Raw genomic sequence first — 22521 nt, 5'->3', positions numbered from 1 at the left:
CCTCTGGCGAATCTTGCTGCATCGGTTACAACACACGGCGTTACTTTTGGTTTTCTGATCCTCAAAATCTCCAGCACGGCGTTCCTAAAACGACAGTCTCTGTAGCAGTAAATAAGCGGATTTACTACAGAATTTGAATACAGAAGTGTGTCCCTTAATTGTAACACAAAACGTTTACGAAGAACTGGATAAACGCCTTCCAACATACCAATAACAGCATTTGAGAAGAAGGCAAGAATCAGGGCAACCGTAACTAAAGTAGTCGTCACAGCTACTCTCTGTTCGAGTTTCGCGTTCACCAACTCGCTGACTTGGCGAATTTGACTTAATTTACGTTTGCGAACTCCAAGGTACACCATGAAATAAAAATATATGATAAGACTTAGGGCAAGGAATAAGAAAGCTGAAAGAACGAGAAAGAAAATTTCCAGAGCTAAAGCCATCTCATTCTCTCTCAAAATCCCTGTGAGTGCCGTAATAAAATGTGTTGGCGATACAGTTACTATTGCTGATACCCAAGCTATAATCGCCAGCTTTTTCAAGCGGCTTCTAGTCACTATAACTCTGTAGTCAATCCATTTTCGAATGGCCACGTACCTTTCCCAAGCAATCATTGTCAGATGGAAAATCGAACAAATTGCAAGGGTGATCGTGAACGAAATCGCCACAGAGTCCAATTTGCAAATGTAATGGTCAGCCTGTATTTGATAAGGAACGAGCAGTCCAACCACAGCAGATAACGGTACACATATACTTCCTACTAGAAGATCTGTAATGGCCATACTTGATAGCAAGATATTGGAAGCTCTCTGCAGTTCTTTCCTTTGCTTTACTGCTATGATCACAAGTGCGTTTAAAAGAACTGCAGTTGGAGAGATTATAGATGCGATAGTGGCAAAAATCCAAGGCGAAGTTGTGTCATGTAAATCCCAAACTAAATGTGGATCGTGTGGACAATAAAACACTGACCTGGCTGTGTTCGAAAAGGAGGAAGTGTTCAGTTCTGCTTCGCGTTGATCCATGATGAAATATCTTTTCAAAACTTTTAGTTATCTTTCTTCTTTCGTGCTATGAGGCCTCGTTTATATAGCTTACACAGCCCATGTGATTCTAAACATTTTAATGTAAAATAACGCAATGATTACTTAACAGTAAGTGTTTATATGAAAAGAAACAGGTTATGGATTGGAGATTTTTGTCACAAGCGGCTCCAGAAAGGAGCGTATGAAAGAAAAAAAATTTGTTTAGTTACGAAACACTTAGGAGGCATGATATAATATTAAATTTACCGCTATGATCACAAGTGTGTTTAATAGAACTGCGGTTAAAGAGATTATAGATGCGACAGCGGCAAAAATCCAAGGCGAAGCAGTGTCATGTAAATCCCAAACTAACAGTGTGGCTCGTGTGGGCAATAACTCACTCTCTCTCTGACCTAGCTGTGTTCGAAAAGGAGAAGTGTTCAGTTCTGCTTCGCTTTGATCCATCAGACGAAATCCCTTGTCAAAACGTTTAGTTATCTTTCTTCTTCTGCGTTAAACAATAACGCCAAGCATTACAGTTTCTGTAAGAGTTTACACGAACAGGTCGTGGCTTGAAGATTTTCTCACAAGCAGCCCCAGAAAGGAGCGCATGAAGAAACAAAAAAAAATTGTTTAGTTACGAAACACTTACGAGCTATGAAATACTCATTTTTAAGTGTTCGTGAGTTCTGGACCAAACTGAAATCTGGCCTATAATTTTCTAATAACTTAAATTACTTTGGGGTCAAAAACATTAACGTTTTAAAACTGCAAATGATCGCTCTTTTTAAACAGTTCCAGAAAGTAAAAACTCAAACATTATCGTAAATGTTTAAAATATTAGTTCTTCCCTAATTTTTTATTTAAAAAATATTATTTCATTAAAACTTTCTCTTCTTTTCTTTATGTAGACTTCAATTAAATGACTTGTTAATTTAGCCATTCCGCCTTTTATCTTCAAATTGTATTTTATTTTACAGTCGGTTTTTTCAATAAGCTTCATTATCGGATGTCTGGTCACAATTATGCCTTAAACTTTACATGGGAGAGATTTTTGAGAAAAACTGAGTGTGTTATCGTTTTTGGGTCCACAGTCGAAATCAAACTTGAAATCCAAGCACCTGGTTACTTTAAACGAGGAAAAAAAAAATCCGCCACTCAGTTGAATAGCTCTTGTCATAAACTATCTTTACATTAGAACGAAATGTACATTTCATCGCATCGGTCAGTACAACAAGCGGTTTTCCTTTGTGTCTCCTAATCTTCAAAATCTCCAGTAGCAGTAAACGAGTGGATTAGCCATAGAATTTAGATTTACAAAAATATGATGTCCGCTATACGCATCGCGCAACGTTGACGAAAGACTGGATAAATTGCTTGTATTATACCACCAACAATAATTGAGAAAAAGGAAACCAAAGTAATTGTCATAGCTACTTTGTGTTCGAGTTCAGTTCGTTCACTAGCTCGTTGACTTGGCAAATTTGATGACGTTTGCAAACGCTAAGGTACACCATGACATAAAAAATATATTATAAGACCCAGGGCAAGGACTAACAAAATTGAAAGAACAATGAGGAAAATCCAGAGTTAAAACTAACTCTTTCTCCCCCATCATCCTAGAAAAGTACTTAAGAGTGGTCGAGATACAGTTACTATTGCTGATACCCAAGCTATTATCGCCAGCTTTTTCAAGCGGCTTGCTTCTAGTTACTATAACAGTCTATAGTCAATCCATTTTCGAATGGCCAAGTACCTTTCCCATGCCATCATTGTAAGAAGGAAAATAGACCAAATCGTGAGAGTGACCGTGGACCATATCGCAACAAAGTCCAGCAAACAAACTGTAATGGACAGCCAAACTGTAATGGCTCACTTGAATATATTTAATTATATAGATATTTGCGCCTTATAAGTTTTTGACATTAAATTAAATTAGTAATTGATAAGAAACTAACAGTCCAACCACAGCAGATAACGGTACACATAAACCTCCTACTAGAAGATCTGTAACGGCCATACTTGATAGCAAGACATTCGAAGCTCTCTGCAGTTCTTTCCTTTGCTTTAGTGCTATGATTACAAGTGTTCAAAAGAACTGCAGTTACAGAGATTATAGATGCGACAGCGGCAAAAACCCAAGGAAAAGTAGTGTGTTGTATAAAATCCCAAACTTACTGTGGTTCGTGTGGCCAATAAAACATTGACCTGGTTGTGTTCGAAAAGAAGGAAGTGTTCTGTTCTGCTTCGTGTTGGTCCATGATGAATCCTTTTTTAAAAAACTTTTAGTTAATTCATCTTTTTCTTAGTTATGAGGCCTTGCTTACATAACTCACACAGCGTGTGTTATTCATAAAATCCTATAAGAAGGGTGAATGGCGTTAGGATTACAGTAAGTGTCTGTATTTGAAAAAACGCAGGTTGTGGTTTGGTGATTTTTCTCATATATAAGCGGCCCAAAAAGGAAAATGCAAAATTTCACTTTATCGAATACTGAACGATTTCACGTTGTAAAAAACAAAAATGTTTACTCACGAAACACTTCCGAGCTATGAAAAACTCGCTTTAAAGTTCATGAAGTACGGTGTTCGTGAGTTCTGGATCAAACTGAAACTTCGGCGATAATTTACGGCTAATCAAGTGACAGTTAAGGTCAAAACATTAACATATCAAAACCGCAAATGATCACTCTTTTTTTGCGTACTTGTAGTTTACATTTCAAAGAGCTGCAGAAAATAGAAATTCAATCATTAGCGTAAATGTGAAATTGATTTCAGGACAATATTCGTGTTTTCCATTCGTTTTCTTAATTTTTTATTAAAAATTTATTTTACAATTTTTAAAACTTTTTCTTGTATATTTTCTTTATAGAGACCGGAGTTAAATGACCTTATTTCCTAATGAAGCCATTCCGCCTTTTATCTTCGAGTTGTATTTTATTTTAAACTCGGTTTTCAACAAGCTTCATTTTCAGATGTTTGATCACAATTATGCCTTATAATTTTTGCATAAGAGAGACGTTTTTAAATCTCTCCTCTGTGAAAACATTCTCATCGCAACAAATTCACGACAAACACCAAAAATAGAGATGACCAATATTTACTAATTTTTCCATTCGCTGGTTTTTAGGGTGAAGAGAAATGCATGTCTTTAACTTTATAAGAAATGAAAAGTAGACAAAAACCGAATGTTTTATCGTTTTCGAGTTGACAATCGACCGGCAAATATTTAAAACATGTGAATGTAAATGAAATGTAAGTTATACTCAAACGACACCAATATTCCAGCCAATATTCCAATGTTCCTAACGCGCGCTTTTATACCCGCGTGGGGACGCCGAAATATCTCATTACGAAACCAATAGAAAATCAGGTAAAAATTGTAACTACGCTAGTAACTAGGATCAAATCATCAAGGCATGAAAGTCACGAAATCAATGAAAAGGTATTGTTCTTTATGTTTTGTCCTTTACACCGATTCTATGAGTCATTATTTTGAGGACTGTTAGAGAGAAACCTTGCATACAGATATCCAGAAGGACTGAAACTGCTGATATGAAACTGGTTTTTACTATTCTACCGATTTTTATCGCGCTCGGCACAGGTACATTGTAAATCACAGGGACACCCAACGAGAATATAGTTCAAAACCACTTAAACTAAACGTATTTTAGTATTTAAACGGCAGATATTGGCATATTTTTATCCCCTAACAATTTTTCATCTGTTCGGATTTCCTAGCTGAAAGTCTAGTGATCCGTAAATTATAGGGATCAAAACTTGCCTTTTCGAAAATTCAGCCAGGTAAAAGGCTCCCGAAAATTCTAGGTGATCTTTTTAGGGTAAAAATCAGTTAAAAATGGGAAATTATACCACTTTTTAGATATTCGAAAATCCTAAGAGAGGCAGGCAAGCAAGAAATTTTACAACAAATGTTCCGAAAATTCTAGATCTCAAATCGTCTTCCGAACAGATATTTTCCGAAAATTGACGTTGGGTGCCCCTGAAATCAGTTCTGCGGTCTACAAATCTTGCGGCCGCTTCAGTCTCGGTAATTTCACCTGGCCGATCCAGGGGGCCGATCATATCGCTTGACACCGAAGGAGCCTTTATTCCGAGAAACGTTTTCTTTCAATCGAGGACTCGACTGAAAACATTTTTTTCCCTATGACTTCTGAAGTCTCTGAAGTTACTTCCATTCTGTATTTTCGCTATCATGGATGTAACCGAACAAAGTTGTATTTTGAATGTCGTATTCATGTTTCGGAAGCGTTTTACGTTTATTGAGATAATCAAAAAAAGCATAGGCTCACGTATTTTACTTTGGTCCTGCTCAAAAAGTCATTAATATCCGCGTTAAGTAAAGCTATGAACATAAGGATAATATGTCATAATTATTGATAACCTGATTATGGTAAATTCTGGCTTCAACGAATCCTGCATTTGACTGATACAAGCTTCAGATAAAGTCCCTTCCTCAAGACTTTTACAAGTTTCGGAAGAAATTAAATAGCATAACGTATTGGTAAAAGGGGGCTTTTTAGAGTACAAGCATCTACTGATTTACAGTGATTTATTGACTATTCACTTGTCGCTCTTCTTCTTGAGAACTGAGCTCTAAACTGATTGAACAGTTGCTGTTTTTGAGGCGACCGAAAAACTGAGGTTAACCCAACTTCATGTAACAAGTTTCATCTGTTCAGATAAATGGAATCGTGAGTAAATCGTGAGTATTCAATGGAAGTTATTAGACCTTTCAAGACATTATTTGCAAAATAATTCAAGAACTAACCATTGAACCTAAATCAAATGCGTTATGCACATGTATAATATGTACAATCGTTGCCAATAAAATTTGGTGGCCGTTAACCACCATTTCTATTTATACACTTGATTCAAGGGCGTTGTAAACATTTTGATATTTCATAAAAAATTCACTGACCGTGAATTAGCTTTTTTCACCATGTTTTACTGAGAAACGTTAAAGTGTTCTTTTTTTTCTAACAGTTCAGTCAGGCGATAAATTCAGACGAGATGACACTTTGCTGACCACTCTGCGAAGTATTGAGCGTATACTAAAATTTGGTAAGCAAAGATTATATTTCGACTCCAGTTGGTTAGAGTTTTCTTATTTTGTTAAGGGTTTGAAGGGTAAAATAGCCAAGCATATTAACAAACGAGTAACAGAACCACTCCTTTGACTAACTAGCTCTAGCCAAAAAACCAAGACCCACTATGGTGGGCTGACTGTCTGATCGTGTACAAAACATAAGAGAAACCTTAGGGATAGCTCCAACAATATTCATAGAAATAACAATTTTGTTTTTCATGGAGAAGGTCCTTGTCCTAGTGGCTGGACGTATTTTAAAGGCTACCGTTACTTGGTGAGCAGCTCCATCAAGACTTGGCACCAGGCCCAAGCCTACTGCAAAGAACTGGGAGGAGATCTGGTGAAGATCAACAGTGAAGAAGAAAACGAGTTTGTATTAAAGCTGGTTAACAAGCGCGCTCCGTCATTGCGTCAGGTTTGGCTGGCACTGGCGTGGAACCCGCAAAGAAAAGCGTTTGTCTGTGCTGACAACTCAATTCCGACATTCACGAAACGGTTTCCAGGTGAGCCGAATGGAAATGCTTGTGAACCATGCAGCAACTTTTGGACCAGGAACACGTACCCTGGAATAAACGGATACTGGAATGACCTATCCTGTTCGAATCAAAATGTCCCTTGTGGTATTGTCTGCAAGAGGCTGCCTTAGGCTTGACCGGCATCAAAGCCGAAAGTAGAGAGATTCAACTAATGTAACTTAGTGTATAGACCTAACCAAAACGCATCACAGCTAAGAATCAAGACGGTACACACAAATGAAGTGCGAAGATGTAATGTCAGCTTGAAAATAAAACAACAATGCTTCCTATTTGTTTTTTATTTTCTTTCGCTGCTATGTATATATGTAAGGAATGGGGCGTAAGGGTTTGCGGTATTGCGGTATTGGGTTACTTTTGGTGCGGTGTTGCGGTAATTTTTCTCTCAAAGTACGTTATTGCGGTTTTCAGAGTCCAAGCGGTGTGCGGTGAGTTTAAGTTTTATGTCGCGGTAGTCGGTTAAAAAAGTCGTTGTCTCGCGGTGATCTGCTTCTTTTTCATGACAAAAGGATACAAATCCTAAGGTCTCCCTAGCTAGCCTGCGTGACCTGCGTATCTTCCTATAGTTTTACAGTCGGGGATCGTTTTTTTGCGCAAACAGTCCAGACAAATCGTATGGCTTGTAATTTCAGTTAATACTTGATATGATTAACGACATTAACTTTTTTATCCAATGATACGTAAACATTTCGCATTATTTATGACCTCATGGACCTTGTGGGAATACTCAGCTTGGTTAACGGTAATAAATCCGTGTTCACATACACCAATATAAATAACCCGCTTAAAATATCTTCATGTAACATGTAACTATGTGTCACTCAACATAACTACACATTACTTCCCATCACGACACATGACTGCACGTCATTATCCATCACTACACGTGACTACACATCACTCTTCATTACACTCCATCACTACACATCACTGTCCATCACTATCAATCACTATCCATCACTACACATCACTGTCCATCACTATCCACCACTACACATCACTGTCCATCACTATCCATCACTATCCATCACTACACATCACTGTCCACCACTATCCATTACTACACATCACTTTCCATCACTATCCATCACTATCCATCACCACACATCACTATCCATCACTGTCCATCACTACACATCACTGTCCATCACTACACATCACTGCTCATCACTACCGGTCACTATCCATCACTCCCCATCACTACACATCACTAGCCATTACTACACATCAGTATCCATCACTATTCTTTTTACCTTGAGGATGGCTAAAGCTTTGTAGATGACCGTTCCTTTCGTGTACATTGAAAACTAGTTTATTTTTTAAATAAATCACTAGAGCAGCGAGTTAAGAACATGCTTTGATGCCGCACAAGCTCTTCTAGGGAGTAAACTTACCAACCGAGAACAGACCCAAATCTGTTATAGTTTTTTTTCGTCCCGCCAGTTTCTGAAGTACAGTTTGAAGGCGCCGCTATAAAGGAAAGCGATATGAATGCAAACGATTAACTGCTCTGATTGCTCAAAGGTATTTGCACTTTCTTTGATTGGTTATCCTTCCACCTGTGATAAAAAGCTTTATGCCATTCCTATTGACTGTATAAGTTCTTCTCACATTTGAAAAAAAAAGCGTATAAATTTCTACAAATAACCTTTACAAAATAAAATTCTCGTGTTACGTGTATTAAGTACTTTATATTGACTATAATAATTATATAAAGTGGAAGGAACAAGAACTCATTTTTATATTGATGATCTTGCTGCCATTGCCGTCGTCGAGAAACAAGCCACAAGGGCCTTTCGCTGTTCCAATATACCCGGGTCTCTTAACCTTTTCTTTCTTATTTTTTTTCATGTTCTCTTTTTCTCTGTAAATTATCTTCTTGTACTTGCTCGGATTCTATACTGAAAAGTTTGAGGACGAAGTAATTCAGGATGGGTGTTCTTTTTTGTTTCTGTTTAGTACCGGGGAGTTTAAGCAACAACGACGGCGAAGGCTTTAAAAACGTCACTAAAAATGTTAATTTGCGCCGACTCAAACTTGATCACGCTTATTCCATCTCGTTTAATTCGTCCTCGACAAAACATGATATTAGGCAGTTTCACCTTGTAGTCAGCGTGATGCACGTGAATGCCTAATTTCACGTTATGGAGGACGAGGAGACTTGAAATCTGGGTGATAATTTTCTAATAATTAAATTACTTTGGGGTCAAAAACATTTTAAAACATTTCAAAACCGCAAATGATCGCTCTTTTTAAACATTTCCAGAAAACAGAAACTCCAACAGTATCGTAAATGTTTTAAAACATTAGTTCTTCCCCCCTTTTTAGATTAAAAAAATAGTATTTCATAAAAACTTTCCGTTCTTTTCTTTATGCAGAGTTCAATTAAATCTTAATAAAGCCGTTCCGCCTTTTAACTTCAAATTGTATTTTATTTTACGGCCGGCTTTCAACAAGCTTCGTTATCGGATGTCTGATCACAATTACATGTATGCCTTAAAATTTGCATGGGAGAGAAGTCTTTTAGAAAAACTGAGTGTTTTATCGTTCCCGGGTCCACAATCGATTTCAAAGCTCAAATCCAAGCACCCGGAAAAACCGCCACTTGAATAGCTCTTGTCATAAACTATATCTTTACATCGATTAGAACGAAATGTACATTACATCGCACCGGTCAGTACAACAAGCGATTTTACTTTGTGTCTCCTAATCTTCAAAATCTCCTGCACGGCGTTCCTGAGACGGCGATCCTCTGAAGAAGTAAACGAGTGGATTAGCTACCGAATTTTAATGTCCAAACATATGTCTGCTAGACTCATTGCCAAACGTTGCGAAAGACTGGATAAAGTCCTTGTATCATACCACCAACAATAATTGGGAAAAGGGAAAGAAACAGGGCAACCGTTAATAGCAGTCGACTTAGCTACTTTTTATTCGAGTTTTTCTTTCAGTAACCCATTGACTAGGCAAATTTGATGGCGTTTGCAAACTCATGCTAACATGGCTAAGGTACATCAAGACAGAAGGAGACCCAGGGCAAGGACTAACAAAATTGAAAGAACAATGAGGAAAATCTCCAGAGAATCTCCCCCATTATAATCGAAAAGTAGTTAAGAGTGTTGAAGAGACAGTTACTATTGCTACAAGCTATTATTGCCAGCTTTTTCATAAGACTTTTAGTCACCATCACTCTGTAGTCAATCCATCTTCCAATGGCCACGTGCACCTACCTTTCCCATGCCATCATTGTCAGATGGAAAATCGAACAAATCGTCTAGCAGTGACCCATATCGCAACAAAGTCCAGCACGCAAATGTAATGGTCGCTCAGTATTTGATAAGAAACTAACAGTCCACAGCAGATAACGGTACATATAAACTTCCTACTAGAAGATCTGTAACGGCCATAGCTGATAACAAGATATTGGAATTACTGCTATGATTACAAGTGTTCAAAAGAACTGTAGTTGGAGAGATTATAGATGTGACCGCGGCAAATACCCAAGGAAAATAGTGTCTTGTATAAAATCCCAAACTAACTGTGGTTCTTGTGGACAATAAAACATCGACCTGGTTGTGTTTAAAAAGAAGGAAGCGGTTCAGTTCTGCTTCGTGTTGGTCCATGATGAATCCTTTATTAAAAACTTTGAGTTAACTCATCTTTTTTTTAGTTATGAGGCCTTGCTTATATAGTTTACACAGCGCGTGTTATATTCTTAAAATCTTATAAGAAGTGTGAATGGCGCTAGGATTACATTAAGTGTCTATATGAAAAAGACGCAGGTTGTGGCTTGGTGATTTTTCTCATATATAAGCGGCCCAAAAAAGAAAATACAAAATTTCACTTTATCGAATACTGAAACGATTTCACATTGTCTGAAACTTCGGCGATGATTTACTGCTAATCAAATGACTTTAAGGTCAAAACATTAAGGCCCGTTTTAAACGTGGTGCTACTGCCGTGCCGAACTAAATTCGACTTTAGCACGTCAGTAACGCGACATTTGAAACCAAGTCGTGCTACTGCCGTGTAGCACGGCAAGGCTTGCCGTGCTACACGGCAGTAGCTCGACTTGGTTTCAAATGTCGCACTACGGCCGTGCCGAACTCAATTAATAAATTATAAATACATTAAAATACATTTAAAAGTTTGCTAAACCGTTTCTTTGTTTTAGTGCTGGTTTTCGGCAACAGCCGGTCTATATTCGATTGAATTAAATTCGACGTGTGAAACCAAGTCGTGCTATGGCTAGTGTCGTGCTGCAGTCGAGCGTGACAGTCGAGCCCGCTTAGCACGGTAGTAGCACGACGTTTGAAACAGGCCTAACATATCAAAACCGCAAATGATCTTTTTTTTCGCTCATAAATAGTTTACCTTTTGAAATATTTTCAAACAGTTACAGAAAATAGAAATTCAATCATTAGCGTAAATGTGAAATTGATTATTCGTGTTTTCCATTCGTTTCCTTAACTTTTCCTTGTATATTTTCTTTATAGAGAGTTAAATGACCTTACTTCCTAATAAAGCCATTTCGCATTTTATCTTCGAATTGTATTTTATTTTACAGTCGGCTTTCTACAAGCTTCATTTTCAAATGTTTGATCACAATTATGTCTTAAATTTTTGCATTAGAGAGATGTTTTTAAATCTTTCCCATGAACACATTCCTATCGCAACAAATTCACGACAAACACAAAAAATAGAGATGACCATTATTTACCGAGGGTCTCAATGGGGTGGTGGCATTTACGGTTATCGGCTAAAATTTTGGCTCTTTTACGGCTGTCGGCTAATTTTTTTCAGTTACGGTTAACAAAAAAGTTAAAAATTAACTTCTTTTGTTTCAAAAAGTTAGATATTTATTAACCTGTATTTTTTGTATCTTATAAAGCAAAATAAAGGTCTTGGGATCATCTCGGGATATGAAATAAGCTATTCTTTTGAAAAATTTTAACTTTTGATAGATCATACTTTTTATGGAGTATTCCACTTCTAATATTATTTTACACATAAAAATGTCAATAGTCAATTTAAAAATAATCTTTGTGAAAAAGCAAAGAATACACGCGAACGCCTAACTCAAGGCCGGGGCGCGACATTCATTACAACAGAAATGCCGTTTTCACACTAAAGACGGATTATTCGTGTGAGACGGGTTATCCGTTTGATGATTCGCGTCAGATAGGCAATACGTCTTAATTTGAAAATGGAATAGTTTTAATTTTGCATGAACAATCCGCCTGACTTTATCCTTCAACTTCGACGGACAGTTTGAATACGGGATTATCCGTTCCAGATAGCCTGTGTACAACCGCCCCTTCCCCTCAGAAAAAAAATCGGAGAGGGGGTGTCTGTCGGGAAGGGGGCGACTGTACACAGGCTAGTCTCAGACGGATAATCCGTTTCCAGCTCTAGTGTGAAAACGGCCAATAACAAAATTCCTGTGTCCAGTGTTTTTAATGGTAGCGAAGGACTGTACAGAACCACTGTCAGCCGTTTTGCCTTGTCCGTAGGCCTTATTATTTCGCCCGGCTAATGCGTTTCGGGTCACGTGGTCCGAGCGAGTTCGCCACCGAAATGCCTTGACCGAAATTGCGTGGGAAGACGCCGTGCAGGGACTAGGCATGGCAATGTCTACCGTAGCTTCAGAGAAAAACAGGGAAATGTTGTTTATCGGCAACTTGTTTTACAAACAGTGAGATCTCTTCGTGTTGTTTCACTAGTGTTTCGAGGGCACGACCTCCTGAAAATCGCAAATATTAATCCCTAGCAAGAAGCCACACTTTCGCTATGGAAAAAAAATTAGTTCCCTGAGAGAACGGCGGAAATGGAAATGGGTCTTGGTCTTTACCTAAAAGGCGCTTTACCTAACGCGCGTACGGAGCCACACTAGCGGCGAAATAAAAAACGCAACCATAAGTGAGTTTAGTACCTTCCTTAAAAGTAGCAAATCTAGGGAACAATTTCTTTTACGGTCAACTTTTTTTTACCCTATTTACGACTAACGGTTAAAATTTTTCAATTTTTACGGCTATCGACTAAATTTTTGGCCGTTTTACGCCTATCGGTTAACCCCATTGAGACCTTCTTTACTGCTTCTGCCGTTCGCTGTTTTTTGGCGTCAAGGGAAGTGCATGCTTTTACGTTTTCAATGAAATGAAAAGTATGTAAAAACTAACCAAATGTCTAGGCTTTCGGGTTGACAATCGACACCAAATAAAACACGTAAATGGAAATGAAGCACATACTCAAACGACACCTCGAGACACCAATATTCCTAGTACGCCACTATCAGGGGCACCCAACGACAATTTTCGGGAAAATATCTGTTCGGAAGACGATTTGAGATCTAGAATTTTCGGAACATTTGTTGCAAAAATTTCTTGCTTGCCGGCCTCTCCTAGGATTTTCGAACATCTACAAAATGGTATAATTGCCCATTTTTAACTGCTTTTTACCCTAAAAAGGTCACCTATAATTTTCGGGGGCCTTTTTTCTGGCTGAAATTTTCGAAAAGGTAAGTTTTGATTCCTATAATTTTCGGATCACTAGACTTTCAGCTTAGCCTGAAATTCATCCGATTGCTTAGAGTCGTTTTCTCCTCTCAACAATTGCAACGTCTGAATCGACCGGCCGTTAATGCCGTCCAGTGACGTCACTCACTACCCGAAAACCGGGTAGTGATTTTGATTGGTTGATTGTTTAAACATTCGCATAATTATGTATAATTATGAAAATTTTAGCGGGATTGTCGCTTAATATTCAGCGGATCGCATCCCTGGCATTCTTTCGTTTAGTTCGAACATTTCGATAAGCTTAATCTTTATCTTAAACAGCAAAATTGCCCTTGTCTTCGAAACAGAAATGCTAAATTGAACTGCGAATGAAGACTCATTGCGGAGAGTCGGTAGGTTTTTCACTTAGAGCTGTTGGAGCCGCTTTGTGGTTTCGGCGGCCGGTGATTTTGTTTACGCGTCAAGTGTAATGATTCTGTTAGCTTTTCTTTCCAGTCTCCTTGTTTTTTTTTTATTCGGTAACGACCAAATAGCTTCTTTTCAATTTTAATTGTGTTTTTGAACTAAGTGTTCCGTGTGTGTGTGTTTATTTCATTGCGTAATTGCGACCGAGTTTGATTCTAGAATTTAGTACAACCGGTTCAGAGTTGTACTGCATGCAGTTGATAGTTTGAAAGTTAAACATGAATTACGATCGAAAAAAATAAAGCAGTTATGTATCATGCAGATATTTCCAAACGATATTTCTCGGTTTGCCACTTAAAAATCGTGTTTTACTTTTTGCATGAATTAAAGCAAAGGTCAAGGAGCAGTGACGTCACTGGACGGCATTAACGGCCGGTCGATTCAGACGTTATTGAGGGAGTAATAACGACTCGAAGTAATCGGATGAAATTCAGGCTACTTTCAGCTAGGAAATCCGAACAGATGAAATATTTTTAGGGAATAAAAATATGCCTATATGTACCTTTTAAATACTAAGATACGTTTAACGATGCTATGTTTAAGTGGTTTTGAACTATATTCGCCGTTGGGTGCCACTGACTATGCATTGTCTAGAAAGTCTCTGCAAGATTCTTTATTATAATCACAATTGCTTTTATATAACTAAGAGATTCACCAATTAACTGTTGTATGAAAGAAAATATGTCCGACTTTCTTGTAATACAGACCTAGTTGTTCTAGGGGCTGTATCAGTTAAATCGGTCAACAACGAAATTCACGGCTTACTGTAGTTTGCGAAACGAAATGAAACGAAACGAAATGGAACGAAACGAAATGAAAATCCGTAGTTTGCGAAATGAAGTATTGAAAATCAAAAATTTACAATCTTAATTTTCAATTTTTGTTTTAAGAAAAGTAAAAAAGAAACTCATTTTTCAATATTTTTAAAATCAAAAATTGAAAATTGAAAATGGCCAGTTAGTGGTTTTAACTTTTTGTTTTCAATTTCCTCTTCCCTAGATTCACGGTTATTAAAAAGTTCAAACTAAACAAAGCTATTCAAGTGTAATGAAAATGCGCGAAACAGTATTAAAGCTGATGAAATCCAAAATGAAAATGGTTTTTGATTTTTGTATTTATGAAAAACAAAAATTGCCAACAGGCCAAAAATATCTGTGACGGGAGGGGAGGGTAAAACCGGAAGTGGCGCGACTGCAAACAAGATGGCGGTCGCCTTGTAGTGAAGGAGTGTTCCGTGTCTCCGTCGAGCTTTCTCTAGCGGAAAAGTTACGCCAACAGCAATCCAAAGCCTGCCTGTATCATGGCTGATACGTTTTCCAAGAAATGAACTGAATGTTTTTTTCACTGGTAGTTAAGCTTTTGTTATAACCTTGCAGCATTACGTTACGCAGGGTAGAGCGTTTCAGATCAGAAAGCATAAACGAGGGACTGTGGACTGCGGACGGCGGACGGAGGACTGCGGACTAGGTATCTATAAAAGATGGACCAGGAATAAAATGCGAACTACGTGCTATGCTTTAGTCGAATAATATTGAGAAGAACCAATGACGGCGTGGGGATATATTTGCGCGAGTGTGTTTTTGCCCATAATAAGGTGCCAGCTGTGTTTAATTAGAATCTTTTTGCGATTCGGAGTTGCAGGATAGAAAGTCGTTACAAACGGCAAAATCTTTTGTTTTGGGTTTATTTCATAAAGCCGCATTGCGCGATTCGAAGAGGAATTCGGCTAGGATTGTTTCCACAAGGTCGTGAGGGTAGCCTCGTTCTGTAAGGAGAGTTAAAAACTCTTTCTGCTTTAACTCTAGTTATCGGGAATTATTTCTTAACCCAGTTCGTTCTGAGTAAGTGCAAGGCTATTGACAGTTCGTCACTGTAAAGTTTATTGTCGTGTGGAAAGAGTTCGCGAAATCAATAATGTCGGTCTCAGGAAGAGTCCAGACTGAGAATATGTCATCAATAAATTTCTTCAAGCCGGAGAAATGGCTGTAAGGGCTCGCATGTAGTATAGTTGTTTCTCAACGCGAGCCATGAAAATGACCGAGAAAGCAACCGCCATTTTGGTGGCCACTGTAATGCCGTGAGTCTGCACGTAGTGTTTGTCGGTGAATTTGTTGGTGAAGTTTTCTGTTAAGATCACCCGCATTAAGTCTTCGAAATATGAAGTAAGGATAGGTAACTTTGACTGATAATGTTCTTCGTAATGGTGACAAACGATGTCGATTCCCTCTTCCTGGGAAATGCTAGTACAGAGAGAACACACGTTTATATTAACGTAGCTTAAATTGCTTCATCTGGAAGAGGCGTGTTTTCAATGATATCACTTTGGTGTGCAGTGTCCTCGATGTAAGACTCTTGTTTTTGCACGATTGGCCTCGTAAAGGCGAGTACACAGAGCTAGAAATGCGTTCTTTGGAACCACCGCTACCAGAGACGATTCAGTGGTCTGCCGGCAGGAATAGTTTTAAGTATTTTGGTCAGCGTGTAAAACGCTGGTATTCTTCGGGTGATTTTGGCCAAAACTGAGCCATGGGTAAGTCATTTGAGTAATATGCCCGTTTGTGAACAGAGCGTTTATAGCGGCTAGCTGATATCACTTTTCTGGCTGTTTCGGATACAATCGGTTCATCTTAGGCCCAGTTCAGACGTCGTGCTTCTGCCGTGCCGAACTAAATTCAGGAATTAAGTTCGACAAAAGCACGGCAGAAGCACGGCGTCTGAATCAAACTTTTGAATTAAGGGTGTGTTCCTTTCGGCGAATCCAAAAACGGATTTTTGATCCTAGATTTGCCAGATTTCGCGGTCGAAAGGAACGTGAAATCCGAAATTGGATTTGTAACCTTGGTAACCTTTCGCCAACGCGTGCAATATGCACGACAGCCTCTCAAAAAATGACGTGTTTTCCACTGTTTGACAAATTATGCGATTATACCGTGCAGAATTTAGTGGTCGGCAGTTCGAATAGCGACGATGGAACATATAAAACAGACAAAGAAAGAATGTCGGCCAGTTTGATCCAGTTCCATAGCTCGGATTTTTTTATGTAAGATGATCGAGTGCCTGTCGCGTCTACAAGCGAGTTTGTAGTTAGATAGCAGTTCATTTGTTACTTACTTATTTCTGATTTCAAGCAATCTTTAGAGACAAATGGTTAGTATATGGATATTTTAATGTACCAGGAACAATTTTCTAATGTTTTCAGATGTTTTGCGGCAAATGACAGGAACGAAGAAACTCTACCGCTGGATCATCTGACTAATTTCGGATCCACTGTGAATGGAACAGCGTAGATCACTAATCCGTTAATCTGGATTTGGATTCCTCGGATTTCAAATCCAATGAATCCTTTTTCAGAAAGGATTCACCAGATCAAAAATCCGGACTTGGATTTGCCGAAAGGAACGCGAAATCCGTTCTTAGATCTAAAATCCGTTTTTTGATTCACCGAAAGGAACACACCCTAAGTTCGGCAAGCAATTAAGTTCGACAAGCGCTGCCGTGCTACACGGCTCTGGCACGGCAGCGATTCAAACGTCGTGCTTCTGCCGCGCTAAACAAAATTCATAAGTTATATTAATGTATTTTGGCGAGATTGCGTTCCCACGGGGACTTGGGAGAAGAATTGTTACGAAGCATCAGTAAATCCTGAATTTGGTTCGACTCTGGCACGACGTCTGAATCAAAGTTGTTTTCCTGCCGTGCTACAGTCGAACCAAATTACAATTAAGTTCGGCACGGCAGAAGCACGACGTCTGAACTGGGCCTTAGATTTCCAAAACCGGTCCTGCTATTAAAGTTTATTTAAACAGTTCTTATCAAGACTCTGCGGCTACCATTGATTGTTAAAGCCTAAATCCCTTCACTTTAACAACAACAAAGGAGTTATACACGGTTAGGGTCGAGTGACAAAAGTTAGTTTACGCAACAGGACGACAGAAAGAAGAGGACGGCAAAAGGCTTGTGTGTGACAAACGTGACAGGGCTATTAACTGCGTGTTTTGTCGTGATTTTCACTTCACATTAACGTTTTTTGATCTTTTACAGAAAGACCTGTTCAAAGGAAGGTGATGTTTGGCGGAAAGTGTTTTCAAACAAAATTATTGTCACTCTTATCACACAAGGTTTGACGTCTTCTTTCCTCTCCCGTCCTGTTGCGTAAGTTCACTAATTATCATTACATTAAGACATAGTACGTAGTTCGCTTTTTATACCTGGTCCGTGTTTTACACGTACCCAGTCCGCTGTCCGTGGTCCGTAGTCCGCACTCCGCGGTCTATTTTTATTAATACTGCCCGACTGAAACGCTTTACCCTGCGTGGAGTAATGCTGCAAGGTTACAACAAAAGCATACTTATCAGCGAAAAAATATTCAGCTTAATTCTTTAAAAACGTGTCGGCCATGATACAGGCAGGCTTTGGCTTCCTGTTGGCGTAACATTTCCGCCAGAGACAGCTTGACGAAGACACGCAACACGGAACACTCCTTCACTGCAAGACGACCGCCATCTTGTTTCCTGTCGCGCCACTTCCGCTTTTACCCTCCCCTCCCGTCACAGATATTTTTAGTCGATTGTCAATTTTTTGTTTTTCATAAATAGGAAAATCAAACAATGATTTTCATTTTGGATCTCACCAGCATTAATTCTGTTTCCCCGCAGTTTCTTTACACATGAAATTGCTCTGTCAAGTTTGAATTTTTAATAAGCTTGAATTTAGGGAATAGGAAATTGAAAATACAATTTTAACTTCGGTACCAGGCAAAAATCTCAAAATTGAAGATTATCGTTTAGTTTTCCTTTTCCTTAAAAACAAGAAATAAAAACCACCAACTGACCATTTTCAATTTTTAATTTTTGATTTTCGAAACATTGAAAATTGTTTTTCAATTTTATGTTTCTTAGAAACAAAAATTGACAACTGAGATTGTAAATTTGTGATTTTCAATTCTTGAGGCATCAAACATTGAAAATCACGATTGTGAATTTTTGATTTTCAATTTGGAATAAAAATCAAATGGACGAAAACCACACGGACCAGTTTATCCATTATCCTATAGTTAATAATTATTACTACCTATACTACGACAGAAAAATTTGGTTTCAGGGGGAAGTCGTTGGACTTTTCAATGTATCAGGTTTAGTACTGAAAGTAAATACTTACGACCAGTAATTTTAGTGAAACGTTGTCTGAATTGTCGGAATTTACTTGTCACGCGTGACGGAGCATTGCTGTAACATGCAAAATGATTTTATGTCAAGTTACTCAAAGTTGTGGAGTAGAATATGTATATGTGATAGGAGAAAATAATTACCAAGTCATCACCAAGAAATTTAAGGTTTTTGGCAAAAGCTATTAAGTCCTACCATGTTTAGTTTGTAAAATGCCACAGTAATGTGTCCACTATCACTGAAGGTTACTGAAGATTTTAACTATCATTGAAAGTTATGCACATAATCCACTTTTATGAATTTCGCGGTTTCGTAATCATGTTTACATCTCCCACCATAACTTGTTTTAGCTTGTTTAGGGGGGTGTTATGATCATATCCAATTCTATGAGTCATTTCGATTTTTTTGAGGACTGTTAGAGAGAATCTTCGCGTACAGATATCCAGAAGGACTGAAACTGCGGATATGAAACTGGTTTTCACTCTTCTACCGATTTTTATCGCGCTCGGCACAGGTACATTGTAAATCATTTCTGCGGTCTACATATCTTGCCTTTATTCCGAGAAACCGTCGGTTTCAACTGAGCACTAGACTGAAAACACCCTTTTTCCTATGACATCTGGAGTTATTTCCATTTTGTTTTTTCGCTATCATGAACGTAACCGAACAAAGTGGTATTCATGAATGTCGTATTCATGTTTCGGAAGCGTTTTTATTTCTGCGTTTATACGTTTATGTTTATTGAAATAATAAGTAAAGCTATGAACATAAGGATAATATGACACAATAATGATAAGGCATAATTATGGTAAATTCCGGCTTAAACGAATTCTGTATTTACTGTTACAAGCTTCAGTTTAAAAGTCCCTTCTCCAGGACTTTTACAAGTTTCCTGAAGAAATAACATAACGTATTATTAAAAGGAGGCTTTTTAGAGCACGAGCATCTATTTACAGTGATTTATTGATAATTCATTTGTCACTCTTCTTCTTGAGACCTGGGCGCTAAATTGAATTAACAGTTGCTGTTTATTGAGGCGACCGAAAAACTGAGGTTAATCCAACTTCATGTAAAAAGTTTCATCTGTTCAGATAAATGGAATCGTGAGTAAATCGTGAGTATTCAATGGAAGTTATTAGACCTTTCAAGACATTATTTGCAAAATAAATCACGAACAAACTATTGAACCTAAATCAAATGCCTTATGCACATGTATATGTATAATCACTGCCAATAAATTTGGTGGCCGTTAACCACCATTTCTATTTATACACTTGATTCAAGGGCGTTGTAAACATTTTGATATTTAATAAAAAATTCACCGGCGTGAATTAGCTTTTTTCACCATGTTTTACTGAGAAACATTAAACTGTTCTTGTTTTCTACCAGTTCAGTCAGGCGATAAATTCAGACGAGATGTCACTAATGCGGCATTTTTGACCACTCTACGACGTATTGAGCGTATACTAAAATTTGGTAAGTAACTTCAAGCAAAGATTATATTTCGACTCCAGTTGGTTAGAGTTTTCTTATTTTGTTAAGGGTTTGAAGGGTAAAATAGCCAAGCATGAACAAAGGGGTAACAGAACCACTCCTTCGACTAACTAGCTCTAGCCAAAAAACCAACACCCACTATGGTGAGCTGACTTTCTGATCGTGTACAAAACATAAGAGAAACCTTAGGGATAGCTCCAACAATATTCATAGAAATAATGATTTTGTTTTTTCATGGAGAGGGTCCTTGTCCCAGTGGCGGGACGTATTTTAAAGGCTACTGTTACTTGGTGAGCAGCTCCATCAAGACTTGGCACCAGGCCCAAGCCTACTGCAAAGAGCTGGGAGGAGATTTGGTGAAGATCAACAGTGAAGAAGAAAACGAGTTTGTACTGAAGCTGGTTAACAAACGCGCTCCGTCATTGGGTCAGGTTTGGCTGGCACTGGAGTGGAACCCGCAAAGAAGAGCGTTTATCTGGGCTGACAACTCAATTCCGACATTCAAGAAATGGTTTCCAGGTGAGCCGAATGGAAATGCTCGCGAACCATGCAGCAACTTTTGGACCAGGAACACGTACCCTGGAGTAAACAGATACTGGAATGACCTATCCTGTTCGAATCAAAATGTCCCTTGTGGTATTGTCTGCAAGAGGCTGCCTTAGGCTTGACCGGCATCAAAGCCGAAAGTAGAGAGATTCAACTAACGTAACTTAGTGTATAGACGTAACAAAAACGCATCACAGCTAAGAATCAAGACGTCACACACAAATGAAGTGCGTAGATGTAATGTCAGCTTGAAAATAAAACAACAATGCTTCCTATTTGTTTTTTATTTTCTTTCGCTGCTATGCATATATGTAAGGAATGGGGCGTAAGGGTTTGCGGTATTGGGTTATTTTTGGTGCGGTGTTGCTGTAATTTTTATCTGAAAGTACGTTATTGCGGTTTTCAGAGTCCAAGCACCACCTGTGATAAAAAGCTTTATGCCATTCTTATTGACTGCATAAGCTCTTCTCACATTTGAAAATAAAGCGTATAAATTTCTACAAATAACCTCGCGTTACGTGTATTAAGTATTTTATATTGACTATAATGATTATATGAAGTGGAAGGAACAAGGACTCATTTTTATATTGATGTTCTTGCTGCCATTGCCGTCGTCGAGAAACAAGCCCCAAGGGCCTTGCGTTGTTCCAATATACCCTCGCTAATTCGAACCTCGCGCTGACTCGAACCAAGGTCGATACATTCACTATAATTTCACCCTCGCTAACTCGAACCCTCGATAACTTGAACTCCCGCTAACTCGAACCAATTTTCGTTTCCCCTCCCCTATATAATTTTACCCTCGATAACTCGAACCATGTTTTGAGCCCTTAAAAAGTCCGGAAAAAACCGTCTACGGCTGGCGTCCGTAACACTGAATTTTGGATTTCCTATTGAAGTGTTGTGGGAGTATAGTTTACTAGTGGAGGCTGATGTTGTTTGTCACAGGCTAACGTGAAGCAACTTTACTTCTCAAAACAGTAAAACGCATGCTCTGTTTAGGCTTCGTTCTGTTACATTACGTTCTGATTTATAATCTAGGATTATCTCTTAATTTTAACTTGACATTTCTTAAATGTGATTAAAATGTTTACTGTGCAGTAAAAACTGTTTTTAACCTCACTCTCGGCTATTTTCTTCGAGCTCCCGATAACTCGAACTCGATTTCCCTTGAAGGTTCGAGTTATCGGGACTGTATATGTTTTATGGTCATGTTTTCAAAAGATAATTTTCACCCCCCCCTCCCCTCCAGAAAACTACTGGTCCGTCCCTTATTACCGTCAATGCAATTGACACTCAATAGATGATCATTACTGCATCATTGTAACTGTATTCACTTTATAACGGCCAACTCTACTATGGGTTACGATCCCCGCCAAAATTCATGTTTTAAATTTTAAGTTGTTGATTTAAATTTTCAACTTCAACACTTCAATTTTACGGCAGAATTCAAAAATTTACACTTAGAATTTACATTACTGGAAAACGTTTTTACAATTGTCTTTTAGCTTTTGAACTCGCTTGGTCAAATTACACAGTCAAACCATACAATTTTTAACTCGACGAACAAATTTTTATACACTGCTACTTTTTATTAGTTTTGATGCCTTAGCCAGTAGATACGAACTCTGCATTAGATTCTCACTCGGCGCATTCAAAACATGAATTTTGG

The 22521-nt window shown here is 38.3% G+C and overlaps 3 protein-coding genes across 3 annotated transcripts in view; 2 read left to right on the top strand and 1 right to left on the bottom strand.

The window, feature by feature from the left end:
- LOC140931634 (adenosine receptor A2b-like) overlaps nucleotides 1–1022 on the bottom strand; it is a 1242-nt gene extending 220 nt beyond the window's left edge. The window contains exon 1 of the mRNA XM_073381428.1: nucleotides 1–1022. This exon is cut by the window's left edge and continues 220 nt beyond it. Coding sequence (XP_073237529.1) covers nucleotides 1–1022 — 1022 coding nt within the window.
- LOC140930604 (sperm microtubule inner protein 11-like) overlaps nucleotides 1–22521 on the top strand; it is a 287809-nt gene that overhangs the window by 132658 nt on the left and 132630 nt on the right. The gene's annotated exons all lie outside the window — the stretch shown is intronic.
- LOC140931633 (CD209 antigen-like protein A) lies at nucleotides 1294–20965 on the top strand. The gene is made up of 5 exons (XM_073381427.1): nucleotides 1294–1378; nucleotides 6029–6106; nucleotides 6359–6634; nucleotides 20199–20285; nucleotides 20544–20965. The coding sequence occupies exons 1-5, from the start codon at nucleotides 1294–1296 to the stop codon at nucleotides 20963–20965; spliced, it is 948 nt and encodes a 315-aa protein (XP_073237528.1).

The sequence above is a fragment of the Porites lutea genome, chromosome 3 (assembly GCF_958299795.1).
Source record: "Porites lutea chromosome 3, jaPorLute2.1, whole genome shotgun sequence".
NCBI classification, from domain to species: Eukaryota; Metazoa; Cnidaria; class Anthozoa; order Scleractinia; family Poritidae; genus Porites; species Porites lutea.
Note: the sequence above shows the minus strand (reverse complement) of the source record. Positions and strands in the feature narration are given on the sequence as shown.

Coding starts and splice junctions, on each gene's coding strand:
- LOC140931633 (XM_073381427.1), top strand. CDS start 1,294: ATGATCACAAGTGTGTTTAATAGAACTGCGGTTAAAGAGATTATAGAT. Junction 1,379..6,028: donor CCAAGGCGAAGCAGTGTCAT/GTAAATCCCAAA, acceptor TTTTTCTAACAG/TTCAGTCAGGCGATAAATTC. Junction 20,286..20,543: donor TGAGCGTATACTAAAATTTG/GTAAGTAACTTC, acceptor TTTTTCATGGAG/AGGGTCCTTGTCCCAGTGGC.